Source organism: Mirounga leonina, unplaced genomic scaffold (genome assembly GCF_011800145.1).
Source record: "Mirounga leonina isolate KUSES-001 unplaced genomic scaffold, KU_Mleo_1.0 Mir_169, whole genome shotgun sequence".
NCBI lineage: Eukaryota > Metazoa > Chordata > Mammalia > Carnivora > Phocidae > Mirounga > Mirounga leonina.
The window spans coordinates 18,375,857-18,399,696 of NW_023270431.1; the positions used below are offsets into that span (position 1 = coordinate 18,375,857).

A 23,840-nucleotide genomic window follows, 5' to 3' on the forward strand; every position below is an offset into this window, starting at 1 on the left:
GGGTGTCATGGACTTGTCTCAGGAAAGGTTACTTGGTTGGATGGTCTAATTGGTAAAGACAATGTAAGCCTTGGTATCTTGGCTCATGACCATTCTCCACTCTAGACATTAGTTTCTCATCAATAAAATAAAGGGAATGTGCTAAATGAGCTACCCTTGCTCTAAAAATAGAGGACTTCTGAGTGAAGTAGTTAAGGATTTGGGCCAGACCAAGCTCTGCCATCCCTAGGTATTAGGACCTAAGGAAGGCTGTTTAGTCTATGTTAGCTTTGGTTTCCTCATCAGAAAACTGGAAATTTATTTATTTGTTTGTACACTGATTTATTAAAAAATATTGGTGAAAACACACTCTGTACTCTGTACTAAGTGCTGGTCTACATGCTGTGGATATAGCAGAAATAGAGAAAGATACTTAGTGTCCTATCCTAGAGCTTATGTTCCAGAGAGGAGGGAGACAATAAGCAATGAATGAGTAAAGTATTTAGAATGTTAAGTGATGCAGAGCTCTGGTGTGTTGCCTAGACCTCCCCTTCAGGACCCAGGCACTTACCTAATCTCTTAGCTAGTGGGAGTGTGGCCCGCTGAAGGCTCCTGGCTGAATTCCTCTCCAGACATTGCCTCTGTCCAAAAGAAGCTGCATTCCCCAGAATAATTTCCTCTCCCCAGAGGTGGACAGAATCCAAGTCTGGTCATTGTGAGGCACAAAGCTGAGTCCCAATGTTCATTTCAAGACAGCTGTGAAGGGTCATCTTTGCCCTTGAGATCTGCAGAGGTCTTTGTAGCTACCACATGGCAATTCAACTGCTCCCTTTTCCCATTTCTGCTCCCCTCACTTCCCAACCTGTCCATGCTGAGGTCAGTCCTCAATACATCTGCTACCTGCAAAGCCGCACTACAGAATCTGGGCCCCAGGAAACCTCCTCGAAGCCAGGTGATGAGAGATGCTCTGGAGGAGAGTAAAGCTGAGAAGGAGGATAAGGAGTGCCTGTCTTCTCATGTGATCACTAAATGTTAACTATCACTATAATTTGAATTATTGCTGTGAGCTAGGAAGCTGGCAAGCACTCTGTGGAGGAGGGCCTTCACTTTGGCCCTGAAGAAAAGGAAGGATATAAATAAGCAGAAAGAACAAGGAAATTTTTCAGGATAGCAGTTGATTCATGCAATTCAACTTGGCAGATACTTCACAGATAGACAGCTAAAGAAAACTAGTGAATTTTAGTTAAAAGTTCAAGCTTTGGACTTAGCCCTGGATTTAGATCTTGACCCTATCACTACCTTTGTACAAGTCAGCTAACCACTCTATGCCTCAGTTTCCACATCAGGAAAAATACAGGTAAGAATACCACCTACTTTCTAGTGTTCTTGTGAGTATGCATTGGTTCAATGCATGTGAAGTACTTAGAATATCTAGTACTTCTGTGGTTAGGGTTCAATAAACGTTGAGTATCCATACTGACATTATTGGTATTAATTTTCAGCCCTAAAATTCCACTCTAGAAATTTCAAAATTGTCTTTAGAAAATGAAACAATATTCTTATCTTCTTGCATCTAGACACCCTACTATAGCAATAAGTCATTGTCTGGTTCTTCCCTTTGACATTTATTTTTCATGCGCATTAACTTACTCTTGAGACAGCTGATTAGTCTTGGTGTTATAGTTTTTTTTTTTTTAATTTTATAAGTGACATATAAGGGTGAGTGGGGTTCCCCAGATGCGTTGGCCTCCCAGTGCCTAAGCACTGGAGTGGTGGACAAAGCAGCTCCATGCTTGAACTTCTGAGATACCAGGACTGAACCAGCACAGTTTGCAAGTCAGGGAGTCTCCATCAGTCCTACTCCAGCAACATCACCTTGTGGACCCAGAACCACTGTCCCTCCTGTTTCTGTGGTAATCAGGTTATTTATGGCTTGGGCCACTTTTCTTTTAAATACTTAAATCATAAAAGATTTCCACACAATATAGCATAAAGATTAGAAACTGCAACTCTAAGCTAGGCTATCTGTACATAAATTTTTGTTCAGCTACTTCTATCTGTGTAACCATGGCAAGTTAATTAAACTTTTTGTGCCTCAGGTTCCCCATCTATAAAGTAGATCCTAAAATACATATGAAGTATTTAGAACTGCAGACAGCACACGTAATTACTCCAGAAGTGTTTGTTAGAATAATGACTATCCTTCTTCTGATACAGTCAATCATATATTGGGTCCATTATGATTTTTTGTATGATCCTGTCCTGTAAATCAGCTGCCACTCATTTCATAAAGAAGAAAGAAAAACTTTTTTAAAAAGGAAAAAAATGTAATTCTAGAAAGAAAACTTCCTTAGGAACTTTCTGTGGAATTCTCAGTTTTTAAGTAGAAATGACTCACAACCACCTATCCCACAATAATTTTTTTAATTAAACAAATAAATATCTAACTGATTTCCTTGCACAGGAATAAGCAATCCAAAGAAAATAAAATTTAGCTGTATATTGAAAATTATATTTTGGCTGAGAATAGGTATTTAGTTATACTGTAAGTTCTATAAGTAATGAGCACGGAATATCTTGTTTGAGGAAGGATTTTACTTTTTCAAATTATGGAACAGATACAGGTTTGAGAATATTTGAACTTTTGTAAAAACACATTTTTACCTTGCATAATGACTGGAAAGAGGGCTCTTCCATTCTTTCCCAAATTAATCCGAGTTGCCCAGCAGACAAACAAGTGAGAACAAGAAAACTGAGTTATCTAATTGCCTCTAGCACATTCTTTCTTTTTTATGTCATGTTCTGTACTGCAGCATTCAAAATGCCTTTTGAGGCCTTCTAAATCACTTCTCACTGTTTGTATTTATCTGTCGAAGAAGCTGCACCATTTTAAAATGAGCTAGCTTTTTGTCATTTTTCTCCCTCTCATCCTGCTTAAGTGTCCACAGGGATGATAGATTTCAAATTGAGTTAAACAAAAACATGTAAAGATACCCAGTTAATACCCATGGAGATTTTTTTAAAGATTTTACTTATTTACTTGAGAGAGAGTGAGAGAGTGCACGCTGAGCTGGGGGTGGAGGAAGAAGCAGAGGGATAGGGACAAGCAGACTCTGAGCTGAACACAGAGCAAGCCTGACAAAGGGCTCAATGCCATGACCCTGAGATCATGACCCGAGATGAAATCAAGAGTCAGATGCTCCACCGCCCCACCCCTCATGGAGATTTTTTTTTTAAGTTATGTACCTTTACAATGGCTGTTTGCTTGATTTCAGCAATATTTTTAAGCATTGTAAAAGTATATCATTTATGATCATACCCTTGAGGTAAGATAAATTTAATGAATTTTCATTAAAATACACAAACTTCTGCACATGAGACTATGTCTCTGTCATCATTTTTCACAATGCTCTTACTGCGTAAGATGAAGGGAGAAATACTTCACTGGAAAGGAAGGTGAAAAGTGAGTACATAAGAGATTGATGGGGTAATTGTACCTTTACATTGATCAGTGATCTGTGCCTCTAAGGCACAAGGACTTACATACCAGAGGAGAAATGGAGGCATTCCAACTTGGTCAATGAATGTGAAGATAGTTGAAGGAGTCTTATATGCATCCTTACCTTAAGATTTCCAGTAGCTTATACTGTGGAAATTGGGGCATCAGGACAGGTGAAAAATAGCAAAGCTCAGTTTGGAAAACAAAAACAATTAGAAAAATACCTTTTGTTAATATTCAGAAGAGAAGCAGTGTAGAAAACCTCACTTGAAGCTAGATGTATGCACCTCCATTACCCCCACCCCCACCACCACCAAAATAAGGAATGTAACACATGAATTAGTCAAGCTAATAAGTATGTGGAATTTGGAAATTCTTCTCATGTTTTAAAAGGAGATAGAAATGACCTCTATTGGGTGCCTGGGTGGCTCGGTCGTTAAGCGTCTGCCTTCGGCTCAGGTCATGATCCCAGGTTCCTGGGATCGAGTCCCACATCAGGCTCCCTGCTCAGCCGGAAGCCTGCTTCTCCCTCTCTCCCCCTGCTTGTGTTCCCTCTCTCGCTGTGTCTTTCTCTGTCAAATAAATAAAATCTTAAAAAAAAAAAAAAAGAAATGACCTCTATTACACTTTTTGTAATTCATCCAGAATTATTTAATCAAGAATTTTGTTTAACAGAACATGCCCAAACATACATATAGCCAATCTAAGTCATTAATACCTATTACTAGAGATGAGAGAGAATTAAAAGTATAATCAAATTTCATGTTCTAGGAAGAAAGCTAAATGCCTTAAGCAGTAAGTAGCATGATTTTTCCATATATATGCTTACTTATCTAAATTACCCTTAATTGTTAACTAAACAGAGGAATGTTAACTTTTATTTGCATTTCTCTTCTCCCTAAAAACAGTTGAGGCGATCTAAAACACATACACAAAACTTTTACTAAATTTGAACTAGAAGTAGAAAATTCGATCCATAGAAACAAGAGGGAACAGAATCTCATTTTGAGGATTATTACTAGAGGTGCACCACACGTACATCATCTCTGCCTCTGAGATTTCTGGAAGCAGCCAGGGAATAGAGAAGTCCTCATGCTTTTATGATACAAAGCACAAATGTAGGAAAGACAGATGAGGAATCTGATGATAATGGCCTCAGGCAGAGTTTTTTCAACAAATGCAGCAGTGTGTTTTTTTAATATGGTCTTTTGTGACCACAACCTTTGATAGAAGCAGACCCAAGGTAAAGTGTCACTGATGGAAGGAGATTTCCATGCTGGCAATGAAATGAGGGAGGACGTTTACTTAATATGATTCCATGCATACAGACTTCAAAAGAGCTAATATACCTGGGAAGTGAATGAAAAAGAATCACTCTTAAAGTTAATTTTCTAAGAATTTGTTCTTTGGTCAGAAACTAAAAATCAGAAGACCCTAAGGCCCTTTGATTGCAGGTATCAAATATACCATGAGCTAGGTTAAGCAAAAAGAGATTTAAGAAGGTTCCAGACAGGGCGCCTGGGTGGCTCAGTTGGTTAAGCGACTGCCTTCGGCTCAGGTCATGATCCTGGAGTCCCGGGATCAAGTTCCCCATCAGGCTCCCTGCTCAGCAGGGAGTCTGCTTCTCGCTCTGACCCTCCTCCCTCTCATGCTCTCTGTCTCTCATTCTCTCTCTCTCAAATAAATAAATAAAATGTTTAAAAAAAAAGAAAAGAAAAAAAGAAGGTCCCAGACAGGGCCACCATGGAATCATGGGGAGTAAACATGGCTAAGCTTCAAAAAGGACTGAAACAAGAAACTAGAAAGCTCTTGAAATGAAAGGCGACTAGTCTTTTTTGGTCCACACCAAAACAGAAACAGCCACTCGTTTCTGTTTCTCTCTCCTAGGACTAGTTTTACCTGTGTATATGTTCATTTAGGAAAATATATCTATCTGCTTCATGGCTTGCAGATTCACATCTCCCATTCATTCCGACCAAAACCACCAAACTGACCATGAATCCTAATTCCAAATTCCTGGAAGAGCGATCGTGTTTGGGCCCAATATGAATCAGGTCTCCATCCCTAATCCAATTCATGTGAGTAGGGACCAGGGACAGAGAGAACAATTTTGCAAGACCCTGCTGTGGAGGCAAAGGCAGTTTTCAGAGACAGGGCTGAACAGATACCTCAGAGGAAACTTAGAATTTTGAGGTTAGTCTTTAAAGAAAGCTTAGAATGTGATTTCTCTATTTTCATGCTGATAGATCGTACAAATACTTTAAAAATAAAGTGAAGAAATACAGAAATCTTTCCACTGCTAAAGGCAAGACACCCAACCAATATTTTTGCCCATCCTTCCATTTGTAGTGAAATGGGCTGGAAGCAAAGCAAAGATTGTCTTTACGAAGCACAGTTGAATCTGCTCCAACAATTAGGCATACTCTAGATTGAAAGCCCAGAGTTCCACACTGCTGGATACTGTGAAAAAAGATGATTCTGGCCTGGAAAATTTTCAAAGCAGGTGTTCTAAGTCATCAAAAAGAAACCTGAGGAGTAATGTTCCCATGGAAAACATACTGAACTGCATAGTTTTGCATCATGCTTTCTAGGATAAGCTGTGGGAAAAGTATGCTTGTACAAAATGGAATAGGTTGTCCTGTTTTGTAGAGTTTTGATCAACCTCTTTTTGTGTGCCAAAGAAAATGATTTTCGTTTTGATAAAATTGATGACGTGCAATCCCTTCTGGCAGCAGTAGGATGGCAGAATTACTTGTATCCAGAAATCAGTTCTAGTTGTTGGAAACTAAACCCATATCATCAGTGTATAGGAAGAGGCATATCTTTCTAACAAGATGACACATGCCCAGTTTGTCTATAATCAGTATCATATTAGGAAGATATTAGTGTAAAAGATGAATAAATAAAACACAATACTGTTTTATATAACATGAAATTGTGAATGGGTATGTCAGGAAATTTTTCCTCTTTAGTTTATTTCTTCAGGGGTATTTACTCCACATTTTCAGAATCACAATACTAAGCCCCACTTTTGAGTTAACTTGATCCCTTGGGCAATGAAGCCAAAATTTAGTGAAAGATCAACAGGCAAAGCAAACAATCTTAGTTTCTTGAAAACAATAGCAGTAAGTTGTAGGGTAATATTGTGCCTAAAACCCTTTTGCTTCTAATACAAAACATTTAACTTGGAGACTTCACACATAGCTCAAGGGGAAGCATAACATAAATAATAGAGGGAACATTAAGAAAATTGATGGAGGGGCGCCTGGGTGGCTCAGTCGTTAAGCGTCTGCCTTCGGCTCAGGTCATGATCCCAGGGTCCTGGGATCGAGCCCTGCATCGGGCTCCCTGCTCAGCGGGAAGCCTGCTTCTCCCTCTCCCACTCCCCCTGCTTGTGTTCCCTCTCTCACTGCGTCTCTGTCTGTCAAAAAATAAATAAAATCTAAAAAAAAAAAAAAAAGAAAATTGATGGAGCCACAGTTTTGTGGGACAACAAGGTTGGCTCTCTTTGAATCTCTCCAGACTTGACTGCAGTGATCAGCTAGAAGTTGAGGTAAATAGTTGACTGTTACTCAGAGCAGCTTTCAGAGTTTCAAACAATGATCCAAAAACTTCCTTTGGAACTTACTCACTTTTAGGGGGTAATCAGATGAGTTTGGCATAGGGAATAGCGGGTCCCTGTTGGATGCCAGTGATCTAAATTGTTTGGAGCCCTGCGCTTGGGTCCATTAAGCTAAGAGAAATTGCCCTCCACCGCCAACGTTGCTGGTTTCGGTGCTTCTGTAAAGGCCTCCACTGAAGCCACGTAAGAGACGACCGTAGCCTCAAATCTGCTTTATCATTAACTGTGAAGTAATGGTAAGTAAAGATCTAACTCTTTGTTTAGCTCCGGATTTGGTGGCAATGAGTTTATAATTAGTTGGGTTTAAATTGGGAAGATTCTTCCACAATCTGATTTTAACATGCTGTCTAGCTAAAGTTGCCAGAAATGTCTGTTCATTTGTTTTTATTTTTGGTCTGTTTGTTTTTACATCCATGTAGTTTTTATTAAATCAATACATGAGGTCCATTAAATATAGGATAGACAGGACTAATTGCCCCCCTAACCAATCAGTCAATTAAAGAAAAAGAAAATGGGGTTTTTCCAAGCAGAAGATTTGGTATTCTTTGTATAAAAAAAGGTTGTTTTATAAAGGTCACCCCCACATATCCCATTTTGCTTTACCCTTCCAATGTCATCCATCCAGTTATTGAGGCAAATGGACTCAGAAGGCTGTGTTCAACATAGGAAAAAAATTTTAAATAGTAAATGGGAATTAAAAACATCTAACTCAAGTAACATAATAAACAATAAGAAGTTGTTAGTAGCTAATAAGGAAATATAAAGACCCACTTAACTTCCTCCCCTCATTATAGGATATGCATATGGACAAATACAGCCAAATTTTCTCCTCTTTGTTTCATTTTATTAAGTAGGACTCTCATTTTCAAGTGACAAAAACCCCACTGGTTTGATGAAAAGTGGGACTTTATTACCTTATGTAATAAAAAAGTCAGTGTAGTGTGAGATTGAGGCAAAATCCAAGCTCTCCAAACATGGCCTCAATACATTGTCAATCTCAGTTCTGCTTTTTTTTTTTTCTCCTCAGTTGGATTTATCTTCTGGCAGTTTCTTCCCATATATTTGCAAGAGTTTATATCTCCAGTAAAAATTGCAATTTTGAGTAAACTCCCATCTCCATCTACTCCACTCCTGAGAAAGACATAAGCATGCTGACTGATGTTGCTAAATTTTCAAGATCCATTCTCTCCACCTTCCTATTCTTGTTCCTATTTTGCCTCAAAGTGCATGTAAAAAAACTCTAAGAAGATGTGCTGTTTCATGTCTCCATATCTATGTAATGTCATCTCTTCACTTTAGAATGTCCCAATAGCTACTCATCACTTTGGTTACTTGCAAATTTCTTCTGATCCTTTCAGAGTTGGCTTAAGAATCACCTCCTTTTTAAGCCTTCCTTCCCTTCTTTTTATCGAGATTATCACGCTCCTACTCTTCCCTCAGGACCCTCACACATGCCTCCATTTTAGCAACAGTTTCACTATATTACACTTAAGGTTTGAGTATCGCCCTCGCTGAAGAGAAACTGCCATGAGGATAGGAAATCAGGCTTAATCAAGCTTTCTTTGTCTCCCCAGTCCCTCTATCATAGTGTTTAGCACATTCTAAATGATTAATATTTTTATTGTTTTTGATGAATGAGAATTCACTCAAGAAATTTTCTGGAACTTTTTCTAAATAATCAATGTGGGGGCACCTGGGTGGCTCAGTCGTTAAGTGTCTGCCTTCGGCTCAGGTCATGATCCCGGGGTCCTGGGATCGAGTCCCACATTGGGCTCCTTGCTCGGCGGGGAGCCTGCTTCTCCCTCTGCCACTCCCTGCCACTCTGCCTACTTGTGATTCCTCTCTCTCTCTCTCTCTGTGTCAAATAAATAAATAAAATCTTTGAAAAAAAAAGATAAATAATCAATGTGTGCTTTTGTTTTATTTATTTATTTTCTAAGTGTTTTTTTTAATTTAAGTTCAATTAGCCAACATATAATACATCATTAGTTTCAGATGTAGAGTTCAATAATTCATCAGTTGCATATAACACACAGTACTCATCATATCACGTGCCCTCCTTAATGCCCATCACTCAATCACCCCATGCCCCTACCTACCTTCCCTCCAACAACCCTCAGTTTAATGTGTGCTTTTAATCAGGATTATTTTCTTTACATATTTTCCTATGAAAAACATATTCTAGATAAACCTTTGAGTTTATAAGCCTTATGAAATTCGTGATCTCTGGGCGCCTGGGTGGCTCAGTTGGTTAAGCGACTGCCTTCAGCTCAGGTCATGGTCCCGGAGTCCTGGGATCGAGTCCCACATCGGGCTCCTGGCTCAGCGGGGAGCCTGCTTCTCCCTCTGACCCTCTCCCCTCTCATGCTGTTTCTCTCTCTCTCTCTCTCTCAAATAAATAAATAAATAAAATCTTTAAAAAAAAAAGAAATTCGTGATCTCTGATGACTATACATTTAATTACAAAGCTATTTACCTCAAGCTACACTGTTATATAGAGAAGCTATAACCTCAAGTGCATATATCTGCCTACCAAAGGCAAATACTCACTATAATATCATGGTACATGTTAAATAGTCTTTTGAAATTGAACATCATTGGTTCCAGGGAATTTGTGAGATTTGTAAGGAAATTCTATTCTACATTGGATCTTAAAAAAAAAAAAGATGAAATATGCATGTATAAAGGCATAAGTATTTCAATTGCAAAACATGTTATCAAAGACCTATCTCAACTGCAAGTAACAATATGAAATATAGACAATTACAAATTAAATCCTTGACATTTAAAATGTTAACAGTACTTCCAGGTGTTTAAATACCTCAGTCACTTTTCTTTGTTCATTGTCACATGATGCCTGCCTGTCAAGGCATCCTGACCGTTTATTAATGCACACAAGAATCTTTAAAACAAAACAAAATGTGTTTCATCATGCTGCACTAGCTGCCTCTGCTTCTGCCTGTCCATCAAGATGTACCAAACTCACATTTTCCAATTACCCCTGTGTCATTTGGCATTTTTATCTGACAAGTATATTAAGGTCATCAAGAAGAGTGAATCTTGAAATCTGTCCCAATGTAGCCACAGTGTGATGTACTGAATTGCATTGTTTCTGGAGAACTGGCAGACCAGAGGAGCAAAGCACAGCAGTGAAATCACTTTCTGAAAAAGTATAATCCCAGCTAAGGGTCCCTACTTCAATAGATATGATCTAGGAGCCTTTTTTTCCATCAAGCTGAGAATTTAGTAGCTGGTTTCCTTGAGTGGAACAGAGAAGCTCTTGCTTCTGCCTCTCTCTCTCTCTCTCTCTCTCTCTCTCTCATCTTAGAAGTATTTTTCCTTTTGGCAAATGGCATCAAATATTGAATGAAAGTAAAAGAAAGATGCTAATATAATACCATTGCCAATACTCTTCCTCTAAATATTTACTTCATTCAAAGCCTAAGCAAGGGTATTTGAATAAAAAAATCTTAACTCACACTATTTTCTATTAATTTATTTCTGAACATATTAAATACCAAAATACAAATGTATAAGGAGTCATTTGTATAACTAGAACATTTTTAGGCAGGAGTATTACCAAATACATCATATATGAAAACTCTTCTTTAGCCAGGGACATTTATTTAATCCTTATATCTCGAATGTGTTCTTTATCACTTCTTCCTGAATGTTTATTATTTCCTAGGTTGTGTAAGGCACTCTACTAATCCCATGTGATATAGAAAGTTGAAAGATATTATTTCTGCCCTCAAGAAGCTTATAGTATAGTCGGGGCTCCTGGGTGGCTCAGTTGGTTAAGCGACTGCCTTCGGCTCAGGTCATGATCCTGGAGTCCCGGGATCGAGTCCCACATCAGGCTCCCTGCTCAGCGGGGAGTCTGCTTCTCCCTCTGACCCTCCCCCCCTCTCATGCTCTCTCTATCTCATTCTCTCTCAAATGAATAAATAAAATCTTTAAAAAAAAAAAAAGAAGCTTATAGTATAGTTAAAATGAGCCAAAACCCCTGAAATCCTCAGAAATTGAATCTTTTTGGACAGTTGAAGTTTTCAGACAAAAGTTTGGCCTTAAAAGTAATATCATTATTATTTATAAATATTTTGCAGAAACATATTTTTCTAATCATGCATCCACAGACTCTTGCCCTTTTAAATAAAATATATTGGACATAAGTCAGCCTTTTGTAATTGACCTTGTATGATCATGTTAATGTTTTGAGTTATAATATAGTGAGTCCTTCTGTGCTCCCTGAATTTTACAGGGATGTTTTATCTTAAATTCCTGACTCCTGAGTAGTGTATATTTTGGAATCTTACACTAGATTTTCAGTTTTCCTAGTTCTTCTGGTGGTCAGCCTAGCAGCGTGCACTTCCATTCCATTCCTTCTCTTTAGATATCTCACCTGTGGCTGCCGTTTACTTCATTTACTGTTACTCTACTGCTTTGTAAACTTGGAAATCAATAAACACATCTGAACTAAGAGTGTGAGGCATCAAAGCTGTTGTATGGAGTAAACTATGCATTCTTTACTATGTGAATATCTATCAAATGTCTCTTCAGAGGCTCTTTTTGTCCATCTTGTTATTGTTCCACTGCATCCCACATAGATGAAGTTGGCATCTTGCTGAATTTAAAGACACGTGATGAGTATCTGAATAGCTACAGGAACAGGAGAGAGTGGGGATCAATCTAAGAAATACTTAAAATGTAGGAATGACAGAATTGATGATCAACCTGAAGGCAAAGGAAAGAATTGTGGGAGGGCTGAGTCCAAGGTTTTAGGGCTGTACATCTCTAAGAATGGCGTCCCCGCTGAGGTGGGATGATTTTACCCTCTAGGCACTGGGGAAGCCTCTGAATATTTTTAAATATTATTTTGAAGAATAACCATGTGGCCACATAATGTAATATGGACTGGGAAGAAATACTGCAGAAAGCCAATTGAATAGAAAAACATAAACGTAGCCTAATCGTGTGAGACTGAAGCCTGAAATGAGGCTGTGCTAGTCGTAATAAACACAAGATAATGTAAGACACAATAAAGATTTGATTCTGGACATGAAGTTATAGGGAAAGGTAGAATCAAAGATGACTGCACATTTCAAGTCCAGGTAGCCAAGAGAACAACAGCATCATCTACAGAATCACAAGATTATGTTTATCTGGGAGAAATACATCCTCAGCTTTCATTCATATGTCATACTCATATGTCTATATAACCATAGTGTTGAGGTTTTACAGATTAGTCTCCATTATATATTGCTAAATCTTTATATATGTACCTCATTTCATAAGGTTAAACTAATCCTGATTACAGTATATGACCTAAGAGGGGAATTTTTTTTTCCTGAAAAAAAAAAAGAAATGCTAAGGATTTCCTGCATGGTCTGTCAATAAACCTTAAGATTAATTTACTGGATACTGTCAATCCATTATATTGTTGAGATTTCTGCTGTGCTTTAAAAAATCATTTTGGTGAAATGATGAGATAATATCATTTGAAATTTTGACATTTCATCAAGAATTGGGAGTCATAAATAAAACATGTAAATATGAAACAATATATACCACCATTTATTTCTCTGGGCAGCATTTTGAGAAAACTTTACTCAAAAAAAAAAAAATCATGTAACTGCTGTCTTCAATAACTCTAAAAAGATGTTCATAACAGAAAAGAGTTAACTTTAAAAGCTATTCCACAGAAAATGACACAGCATACAAATAACAGATTTTACTTTGAAATGTAAATATAAACTAGAATAATCTTGATTACAGAGAGACAAAATCATGTCTCAGTAGAAGAAAATTCTTTGGTTAAAAATAGCCAAATTGCTTTTCTCTCATACTTTCCTAAAGACATGAAATTTATTTTTTTTAAATCTATTTTTTAGAAGTATTTGGATTCCAAGTAAAGAACCTCACTTTTTTTTTCTCTTTAAATAGAAACAACCAAAGTAAATCTCAGTTATAATGGCATCCTGATTTATGCCAAGCATTGGCTAGGTACTAAGCTCTTGTTCAGGAACAATTTTGCATCTCTTTTTGGATAATTGCTTCCTCTTAAGGAAGTGTGCCTCTTTCCAAACCATCCAATGAAATAATGATTTTAATATACTTGTATTTTTCCAAGACTACAACCTCATTCCATTAAGTGAAGGGACATTTCCAATCAACTAGTCACAAATAAATTTCATTTCTTACCTAGATGTCATTGCTTCTTTTTGAGAATTTAAAAAGAAGGTTTTCTCTCTAGGGTGTTACTTAAGTAAATGATATACATCTTCTCCTATAAAACTAATTAGAAATAACCTTGTTAGGATTGAAAAATGACTCAATGGTGCTAACAGACAAGTTTTCACACATGACAGGGGAATTTGTAGCTATACTGTATTTTTCTGGAATCTATTTGGTAGATGATTTTATGGTTTCTTTGTCTAAGTGTCTACTTAAATTAATCAGGACCTTGAGGCCTCTAACCAAGAAACAAGTCCTCCTCTTTCTCCTTTTTTTCCTCCTCATCTTCCTCCTCCTTCTCTTAACATATGTAGTTGATCCTTGAACAACACAGGTTTGAACTGTGCAGGTCCACTAACACAGAGATTTGATTTTATTTTAATGTTTTTAATTCTTTTTCCCCCCACAAAAAGTTTTATTGTTTTCACTTGGGCCAAGGCTCCAGCGTGGTTAAAATGCTGCATAGTTGCTGCAGGGGGAGGATCAGGCAGAAGCCCTGACATCAGAGCCCCTGGGCTCCAGAGGCTCCCAGCTGCACATGAGCCTTTTAAAAGAGATACTTGCCCAGCCCAGCCTGTGAAGGTTAGTCAGGTGGTTGCCATCTTCTGGATGAGTTTCACCTCCTCATTCAGGAAGTGGTTCTACAGGAAGTCACAGAGACAGGGGAGTCTGCGAGGCAGAACCCAGGGCACGCAGATCCCAAACAGCCTGGCTCAGCTTCTTCCCAGACCATGGCGGCTTCTATGGCATCCAGGGTTTTAACCCTCTCATCTTGGGATGGTTTCTGCACGTCCTGGAAGAGGGTGCGACCATCCCTGCTGGTTTTGCATCTTCAAGAGCCCCTCAGCGCCCTCCCGCTTCTCCTAAAACACCTCACAGAAGGGGCCCACGCGCTCCAGAGCCACATTATCAAGGTGGAAATAGAAGCCCAAAGAGAGGTAGGTGCAGGAGGAGGCCTGCAGACACATGTTGACCAGGCGGTTGGCAGCAGCCTCCCCCTCAGTGGAATAATTCTGAGTTGCTCAGCAAGAAGGAAATAAGCTCAAAAACCGGTGTTGGCTGGTCCCAGAGGCAGATGATGGCTGAGATAATGATTCCAAAGGATGTGACTGGGAAAGAGTTTGGAGGGTGGCCCGAGGCTGGAAGAAGGGATGTCCTGGGTCTGTTCTGTCCAAACATTGTTGATAATGAATATAACACACACAATATGTGCTGACCCATTGCTAGTGTCTGCTTATTCTTTTTCCAGAGCAACCCCTATGTATCCCTTTTGTAACAGTCCTTACACTTGTAATTATTTGTTCATTGTCTTTCCCATGAACTGTAAATCCAGGAGGGCAGTCTTTTTTGTTCATCACTGAATCTCCAGTGTTTATCTCAGTGCCTACCATGTAATAGGTGCTCAATAAACATTTGTTGAATGAACTGATGCATTCTTAACCTTAGATTCACATTTCTAAGCTTAATCAACTTAATTTGTAAATGTAGAAGTCTGTGCTTCCTAGCAGCTCCTGCCTTCTGGGAAGTATTATCTCCAAGCATACAGAATAATTGGATTCTTCTGGTTAAAATTATGTTGGGTAGACTTACTTCACATATATATAGCTACCTTCAGGGTAAATCTTTACATGTCTCAAGTGGAAGGTGAGGATATGGATTACCCTAGGTTAATCTAACTTTTTTTTTAAACGGAATCACCCAATGCAAACCATCATTCAGTCCATTCCCTCAAATATTTATTGAGCTACTACTATGTATCAGGCCTTATAGGCGGAATATTGTATTAGTTTCCTAGAGCTGCTCTCATAATGACACACACAACAGAAATCTATTCTCTCACAGTTATGGAGGTCGGAAGCTTACCCCCTCCTAAGGCTCTAGGAGAGAATCCTTCCTTGCCTCTTCTAGGTCCCAGTGGCTCCAGGCATTCCTTGCCTTGTGGCTGCTTAACTCCACAGTCTCTGCCTCTGTCTTCACATGAACTTCTCTTCTTTGTCTTCTCTTTTGTTTCCTTGTCATTGGATTTGGGTCCACGAAGCTAACACAGGATGACTGATATCCTTAACATACTTGCACCTACAAATTCTCTCTCTTTCTCTCTCTCTCTCTTTCTCTTTTTCTGTTTATTGAGCACCTATTACCTGATAGGCACTGAGATAAACACTGGAGATTCAGTGACGAACAAAAAAGACTGGGGGCGCCTGGGTGGCTCAGTTGGTTGAGCGACTGCCTTTGGCTCAGGTCATGATCCTGGAGTCCCGGGATCGAGTCCCACATCAGGCTCCCTGCTTGGCGGGGAGTCTGCTTCTCCCTCTGACCCTCTCCACTTTCATGTGCTCTCTATCATTCTCTCTCTCTCAAATAATAAATAAAATCTTAAAAAAAAAAAAAAAAAAGACGAAAACTTTAGTGAGATCTCCCTAGTCCAGCCTCAGGAGGTCCCCTCTCAAGGCTTTTCTGTGCTACTCTCTTAAGAACTCCTGTCATGTTGGGGCGCCTGGGTGGCTCAGTTGGTTAAGCGACTGCCTTCGGCTCAGGTCATGATCCTGGAGTCCCGGGATCGAGTCCCGCATCGGGCTCCCTGCTCAGCGGGGGGTCTGCTTCTCCCTCTGACCCTCCTCCCTCTCGTGCTCTCTGTCTCTCATTCTCTCTCGCAAATAGATAAAATCTTAAAAAAAAAAAAAAAAAAAAAAAGACTGCCCTCCTGGATTTACAGTTCATGGGAAAGACAATGAACAAATAATTGCAAGTGTAAGGACTGTTACAAAGGTATTGGTAGAGGTAGTATACAGGGGTCTGTGGGAACATGAGTCTGGGGACCTAATCAAATCTAGACAGTCAGAGAAAAGCTTCCCAAATGATGCGATGTTCATGTAGGAGGAGTGACTAGGAGTTGACCATGAAAGAGAGTGTGGCACTCTCTTTCAAGCAACTGGACGAAATTCAGCATAGTTAGAGAATGATGAGGTATTAATGTGGAGATACATAATTGGAGCCATTTGTAGAGAGCCTTGTGAACAAAGTTAAGGATTATAGCCTTCATCCTGAGATAGTCAGCGCTTGTAATTGGCCAACACTAATATGATAAGAAGGCAGAAATTATCCCCATTAAGGACCAAGAACAGCAGCACAGATCATGAGTGTCCCTCTTATTTTCGTACAACAAATCTTGTTCTTCGCAAAATTTGTAGCCTTTATGGATATCGCAGTATTATGGAAAAGCTTGCCAAACTTTCTCTGCGTGTTGCACATGAAATATAATTTCATAAAAATACCTAAATTAGGGAAGCATTAAGTGTATTTTTTTTCCATTTGTATGTATGTCTCCATTCAAAAGACCCAATTACATAATCTTCTCCTCCATCTGAACTTTGAATATATGGTCCCAATAAATTATTTGCTATCTGTTTATTGTGAAAATATAGGCTCCAGTTTTAAAACTCTTGAACTATAGGGGCGCCTGGGTGGCTCAGTCGTTAAGCGTCTGCCTTCGGCTCAGGTCATGATCCCAGGGTCCTGGGATCGAGCCCCGTGTCGGGCTCCCTGCTCAGTGGGGAGCCTGCTTCTCCCTCTCCCACTCCCCCTGCTTGTGTTCCCTCTCTTGCTGTGTCTCTCTCTGTCAAATAAATAAATAAAATCTTAAAAAAAAAAGATTTTATTTATTGAGGCGCCTGGGTGGCTCAGTCGTTAAGCGTCTGTCTTCGGCTCAGGTCATGATCCCGGAGTCCTGGGATCGAGCCCCGCATCGGGCTCCCTGCTCAGCGGGAAGCCTGCTTCTCCCTCTCCCACTCCCCCTGCCTGTGTTCCCTCTCTCGCTGTGTCTCTCTCTGTCAAATAAATAAATAAAATCTTAAAAAAAAAAAAAAAACTCTTGAACTCTATTATATATTTTACAAATACAGCAGTTTTGCTAAGTCAATGTTTTCTTTTTAAATGCCATCTTCTTTATCTTCAAAAAGTTAATGTTGTTTTCTGTAACATCTATTCCTTATAATTTGTTATTCAATGATTTTCAGTGTGAAAATGTGACATTTTAGAGCACACATTAATTTTTGCAATATCAATGCTATTGCAGATTAGGAAATTCATTGAGGACCTAGTAAAAAATCTTCAGCACATTATTTATTGGATAAGATGCAACTCTTTAACTTGTATCTGCACAGGTTATGAGCTAAAAGAAATAGATGCCTGAATATATCTTAATTAAATCATAGTGAGTAAAATCTAATTCCAAGGTTTAATAAACTTCTTACTGACAACTGAACATAAATGATTTTTTATTTTATTTACAGTTAGATTTCTCAAAAAGCCTCTTAAATGCTGTGATTGGTTTCTTACTCAACAATAGCTTTTAATGTTCAGATATTTTCTAGTAGATAGGTCATTTTTATTGAAGAAGTTTATTACTCTGCATATAAATTTGCACATAATATACTGCATACTTCATTCCCAGAAAAAGACCTACTTCTGTGAATGTCTTAAAGCACCCAAGTTTAATAAATTATTATGTTAGAGTATTAAATGTTTTTCAGTTATATTCTTTCTTTGGTTCAGTTTTCTGTATATGAATAATTTGATTAATAAATTTTTATAGTGGGCGCCTGGGTGGCTCAGTTGGTTAAGCGACTGCCTTTGGCTCAGGTCATGATCCCGGAGTCCCTGGATCGAGTCCCGCATCGGGCTCCCTGCTCGGCGGGGAGTCTGCTTCTCCCTCTGACCCTCCCCCACTCATGTTCTCGCTCTCTCTCTCTCTCTCATTCTCGCTCTCTCAAAATAAATAAATAAATCTTTAAAATAAATAAATAAATTTTTATAGTACTCAAAATAAAAATCAAGCTTTATTCTAGTTAAAGTATTTTTAGGGACTGATTGACTCAATATTTTAGAATACTGATAATTAACTGAATTATTACTTAAAGGTATAACCTAAGGAGAAATGAAACATAAATCTGAAGATTGAATTCTGATGATTGTTGTATGTGAGGTTGGGCAAGTTCTGTACCCTCTCTGGGCTTCAGTTTTCTTGCCTCTGTTCCTAAGCAATTGTTCATATCCCATTCAATAAAAAACATATCTGATTAAAACTTCAATAATACACAAAATAAGAAGTGCTAATGAATTAATTGAACTAATATATTTTCAAAGATTCCTGGGAAGTAGTGAAACATGTATCCAATACAGTTTTAGATACAGTTTTGTCAGTGAGAGAAATAATATGTTGTTACCATATGTTATCTAGTCTTATCTTCGAAAAAAGGAAGATTTCAAATGTAATTTTTTAAATTACTGCTAGACATCTAAGAACTTACTATGTACACCCTTGTGCTGTAGAGTGCGAATTCTTAACTTTAGTATTTGAATTACGCTCCATGAAATATAAAAAAGCTCATTCTTCAGCGAATTATGCAGTAGTCTTTCCACTTTGTGGAAATAGACACCAAAACAGTGGGTAAAGCCTAGTCTGTTGTTTAATTAAAGTGTTTAAGGAAATAAGTTAGCAATTATATAAACAAAATCCTTTAAGTCCATCTGCTGATTTAAATTTGCAACAAATACTTAATCCTAGAATGTGGGATACTAAGAATCCATCTACTCTATTGGTATTTTTGTGAAAAAGAATAAAGGGTGATGTTGCAGGTTATGACCTCAAACTTCAGCCCTTATTTTACGTTTGCATCCTGTGTGCCAGATAAAGGCAAATACGGTAGGGATTTTTGGTGCCCATTACCATATTTTCAAGCACATACTAAGTTGTAAAATAATTTTGGTAGTGAAATGTCACCCAGGGAAATTTTAATATTGTATTTGTGTTTCAGCTTCTGACATGGCGGCCGAACAGGGACAGATTCTCGTGATAGCCACCGCGGCTGTTGGGGGATTTACTCTCCTCGTCATTCTTACTTTGTTCTTCTTAATCACTGGGAGGTAACTACAGCATACCAGATTATTACCAAGACTTGTGAATAACCATTCTCTTATATACTTTGTATTCACATGCTTTTCAACTTAACAAACCATGTTTGAGAGAAAAAGGGATCAGGACAGATTCTGCTCTGACTGAAATTTGTATGATAACAGAACCACCTGGCTAGTTCTCTGTATCAATAGGCTTCTGAACCTGAAAGCGACTAGGGACTTGATAAAAACACTTTGAAAGCTATGAATGATAAATTCTTACTCGATAAATTACTTCTGAGTTTTTCCTTTGTTACATTCAAATTATCCCATGAAAGGGATTTTTCCTAGGGAAAAAAATAATTCAACAGAGAATTTATATAAAAGCTCTTTATAAACTTAGTATTATAGAATGTATTATATTTATTCATTAAATAGTGAATGGATCTATATTAGAATTATATTAATTGGTTTTATAAACCCGGTATTTCTCCACTTTAGTGTAATAAGGATGAAAATTCAGAGTAACAATAAATTTAACATAGCAAAAGACCTAGATTGGAATCCTGACTAGCTGGTCAAATTGCTTCACCCATCTAAAACTTATATTTCTATTTTTGTACATATGGTATAACAGTGAATTAAAACCATTTATTGATTTTTAGATATATTGGTTTGTTACCATGTGCCAGGTACTGACAATACAGAGATGTGAGTAAAGGTAATATGTATGAAATCACATAAAAGAACAAGTAGTATTTCTTATGTAAGCCTTGATATTAGGCCTCGACTCTTTGTCAGATATTGTCAATATATTAGATCATATTTTTATTCCTACAAGGGGAAAAATAATTCCTTCTAGATTATCAATAGGGGCACAAAAGAATACCTCAAGAGTTTTCTTGATAATCTGAAAAACACATATACTGCAAAAAACCAATGTCATGATTTAAAAGAGCAATTAAATGCCAGCCAAAAACTATGCATCCATGATGACACCAGCCAGAGTATGCCATCTCAACTGGAAAATGTTGATATTTGATAATGAGCAGAAATAACAAAGAGCTACCTTCAGGGGCAATAGTTCAGTGAACTATAAACACCCTCTGTTTTGTTCATTTTAAAACTTGACTTACATATTAATATTTTATTAAAATTAATTTTAAAGTTATAGAGGATATGCATGCATGGAAAATTATTGTCTACAATTTTAGAGCAGGCTAAAGGTACAGATCAATAAATTCACAAGTACTTAGAAGGCACTTGTCAAAGGTGGGTCCCTGCCTGACTGTAACTGCCACCTGTTGAAGGTGTCAGATGTAGTTGTAACAAACCCACTTTTACAGAACTTATCAAGGAACAGAGAAACACATGAATATCATAATGTGGTTGAGTTGAAATGGTGACTTCTTTATGAAATTAATTGTAAAAGGGACACATTTACCCGTGTGTACTTAAAATTTTTTGGTATTAATAGACCTAGTACTGCTCTTGTAATAAATAGAGAGTATCTCAGAGTCTCCTGTGTTGGGAGGCTAATTAGCTGATAGAAAAGTCATAGCTATAGTAATAAGAAAAAAGAAAAATATCTAATGGAAGAATACGGGGAATACTGATAAATTAATCCTACTAGAAAGGACTAGTTTGGGCATGTCCTGGTGCCACCACCAGATACCATTGCCCAGCACTCTCCTATTTCTCTCTCCCTTTATACCTCATGCTAACCTCTGACAGTTCTTGCCATCATCACAGCTTTGGTACAACCATCTTTTATAGTGGGCAGGAAAACAGATTTTGGATTCTCTAAACCAACTAACCATTTGGTTGAAAACAAAATATTCAATAAAACACCCTACAAATACCAAACATGACCTACAAAATCCTTAATCACTAGCAGAGGAGAACTGGTTCTAACAACAACAACAACAACAACAACAGAAACAACCAAACAAAACCCTGTGTATCCTGGTGGAGGTCTAAGCTAGTTTGCAAAACAAAACAAAACAAAAAGACAAAAATAACAGGTTAGAGTTCTTCTGATCCTATCTAGGATTGTCTTGCAAGAAGAGGGATTAAATACAATCTTGGTGCATGGAAAGTCACAATGACAATTAGGTTAAAAAAATAAACCTCTAGCCTTTAGGCTAAATCAGCTTGCCCTCATAACTTCAGAGATGTGCTCAAATGTTATCTTTATTTGGGATTTCTGAAGCAGAATTTAATACCACTTAAAAAAATAATTCAATGATAAAGAAAAATTTGTACTAAATTATTTTCAGCTTTTACTTTCCATGTTTGCTAATTTATATGACATTAGAAATTAATATTCTATATCCTGGAGAATACAATTTCAATTATACAGGATAAAAAAATGAATTTTGAAGTATCCCTTAAGCAGTTTGAAAGGGGAGTATTCTTTGGAAATTATTCTATAAAAACTGTAAGACATTTCTGAATAAATACTCAATTTTCCATAGGATTTGAGGATAAGTTCACATTGAAAGATTGGATTGTATACCACAGATGTATACTGTTTAACCATTTGGAATTAGCAATTTGATGAACTGTCAAATCATATGGATGCTGATGAATTTATTCACGTTGAAGAAGTCATGCAAGATAAGCATCTCCTCTTTCTTAGAGCACCATCATCCCAAGAGAGAACAGAACATACCTCTACCAAATTTCTGACATTAAAAAAGAAATCATGCTCTTTAGCAATGAAACTAGAAGACAGTTGTCTAAATGCCTGAAATTTTTGACTCAAAAACATGTTCTCATTTTGAGTTTTAATGCCTTTTACCAACTCACAGCTATTAGAAGTTATATAAGGAAGGACATGACGGTTATTTCTGATTATAGAATATTCACTAAGATTCCTATCATTTGAATCAATCAGTCCACTTGAGAGTATTTTATTCTTATCTAGGGTTAATTTTGTTGTATACAAAAAACCTTGTATGGAGTAAAATTTTCACATGTTATATAAGGATTTTCTTAAAACATGGCCTTTATGTTAAGAACTTTGCCTATGGGTGATAGGTATTTTAGTTGGTTTTGATTCTCATTCAGTTCTAAAAATAAGATTCTATTTACCCTTTTGAAAGGTGCCAATGGTACATAAAGGCCAAAATGAAGTCAGAAGAGAAGAGAAGAAACCACTTACAGCAGAATGGGCATTGTAAGTACCGTGACTCTTCCATTGCTTTACATTGTTCCAGCCCTCAAGAATTCATTTTAAACTTGCATCCACTGAGTTGAAAAAAACTGAAAAAGTGTACTTCCAACCTTTCAGCATTAAGAGTTTTCATCTGGTTTCCAGGTTTGTTTGTTGAAATTGCACCTGCTTCTCATTAAATGAAAGTACTTTTTCACTAATTCTGCTTGCTGGAAAACATGAAGACTGAATACGCTAAAAATACAAGATGACTGCTTGTTTCTAGTTATTTACCATTCACAGTGGCTCCTGAATGTGAGTTGGCTTTATTTAGTAGAGCATTAGCCAAAGAAATATTAAGGAATTTTTATTCCTTCTTGTAGGGACTGTCATTTAAACATATAACAAATCAATTTACAATTCATTAACACTAAAAAAGAAAATCAGCTCTTTAACTTTTAGAATATGTATGAAATCCTTGAGCTGACTACAAGGTTATATTAATTTGTAGAATCTCTTCCCAAGTAAGCTATAATTACCACTACAGTTGCTTTGATAATCGCCACCCTTTCTTCCCCAACACCCACCTCCACCTCCACTTCCACCTCCACCTCCAAATGGCAGACTACTTTGTCAAGACAGTTTCTCTGTTGTGAGACTCTGAATTAACAAGAAAGGGGAGTTCTCTGATTAACCGCAGTGTAGAGATAATGTGTGAGGCACGTTATTTAACTCTATAAACTCATCTTTACTTCAGATTGAGCAAAAGGAATAAGGGACTTTCAATCTATAACATTCTCTGAAGGGGGCAGAAAGGATTGAAGTGAGGATGTTATAAACTAGAGGGATGGTTTAGGGCTATTTCTAGGCTCACAAGATTCTTCAGTGGTCTACGGACTATCTGCATTAGAATATTCCATCCTCACTCACCAAAGTTCTGACCAGAAAGTCCATGGTAGGGCCAAGACATATGCATTTTAAGCAAGGTCTCCCTAGTTGCTCCTTTTTTTAACAATACATTTGAGGCTCACCGCACTGGCAGAGAGCAGAAAGTTCAGACAGCCACTACCAGCCATGGGATGAGCTGGAAACGCTGTGAACAGTGGCAGAAAACCAGATCCAAACACCTGGACCGATGACACATGCCGAGCACCTCAAGGTTCACTGCAGGGCATTTAGTACTGAAATGCACAGGAAAAAGGTGCTCCTGAGGTATTTATTATCTGTTTTCCAACTAGCGGTTTAGCATAAACTAAACCAGATGGGCCCAGCAAGAAGCAGTGAAAATAACCTAAGGCAGCCACAGAAGTGAAAGAAAGATAACAAACCGATGTTTAAAAAGCCATGGTAAGTTAAATAAGTAACTAGATAGTTAAAATTGGAGTTAAGTGGGTTTTTTTCCCTATACTACGTATATTGTGTTTACAAAAAAAAAGTGATATTAACACCTTAAA

General features: G+C 37.7%; 1 protein-coding gene across 1 annotated transcript in view; it reads left to right on the forward strand.

The window, feature by feature from the left end:
* Positions 1-23,840, forward strand: part of EPHA6 (EPH receptor A6) — an 833,709-nt gene that overhangs the window by 578,004 nt on the left and 231,865 nt on the right. Inside the window, exons 8-9 of the mRNA XM_035015180.1 lie at positions 19,151-19,259; positions 22,337-22,410. Of these exons, the coding sequence (XP_034871071.1) occupies positions 19,151-19,259; positions 22,337-22,410 (183 nt within the window). The remainder of the gene's footprint in view (positions 1-19,150; positions 19,260-22,336; positions 22,411-23,840) is intronic.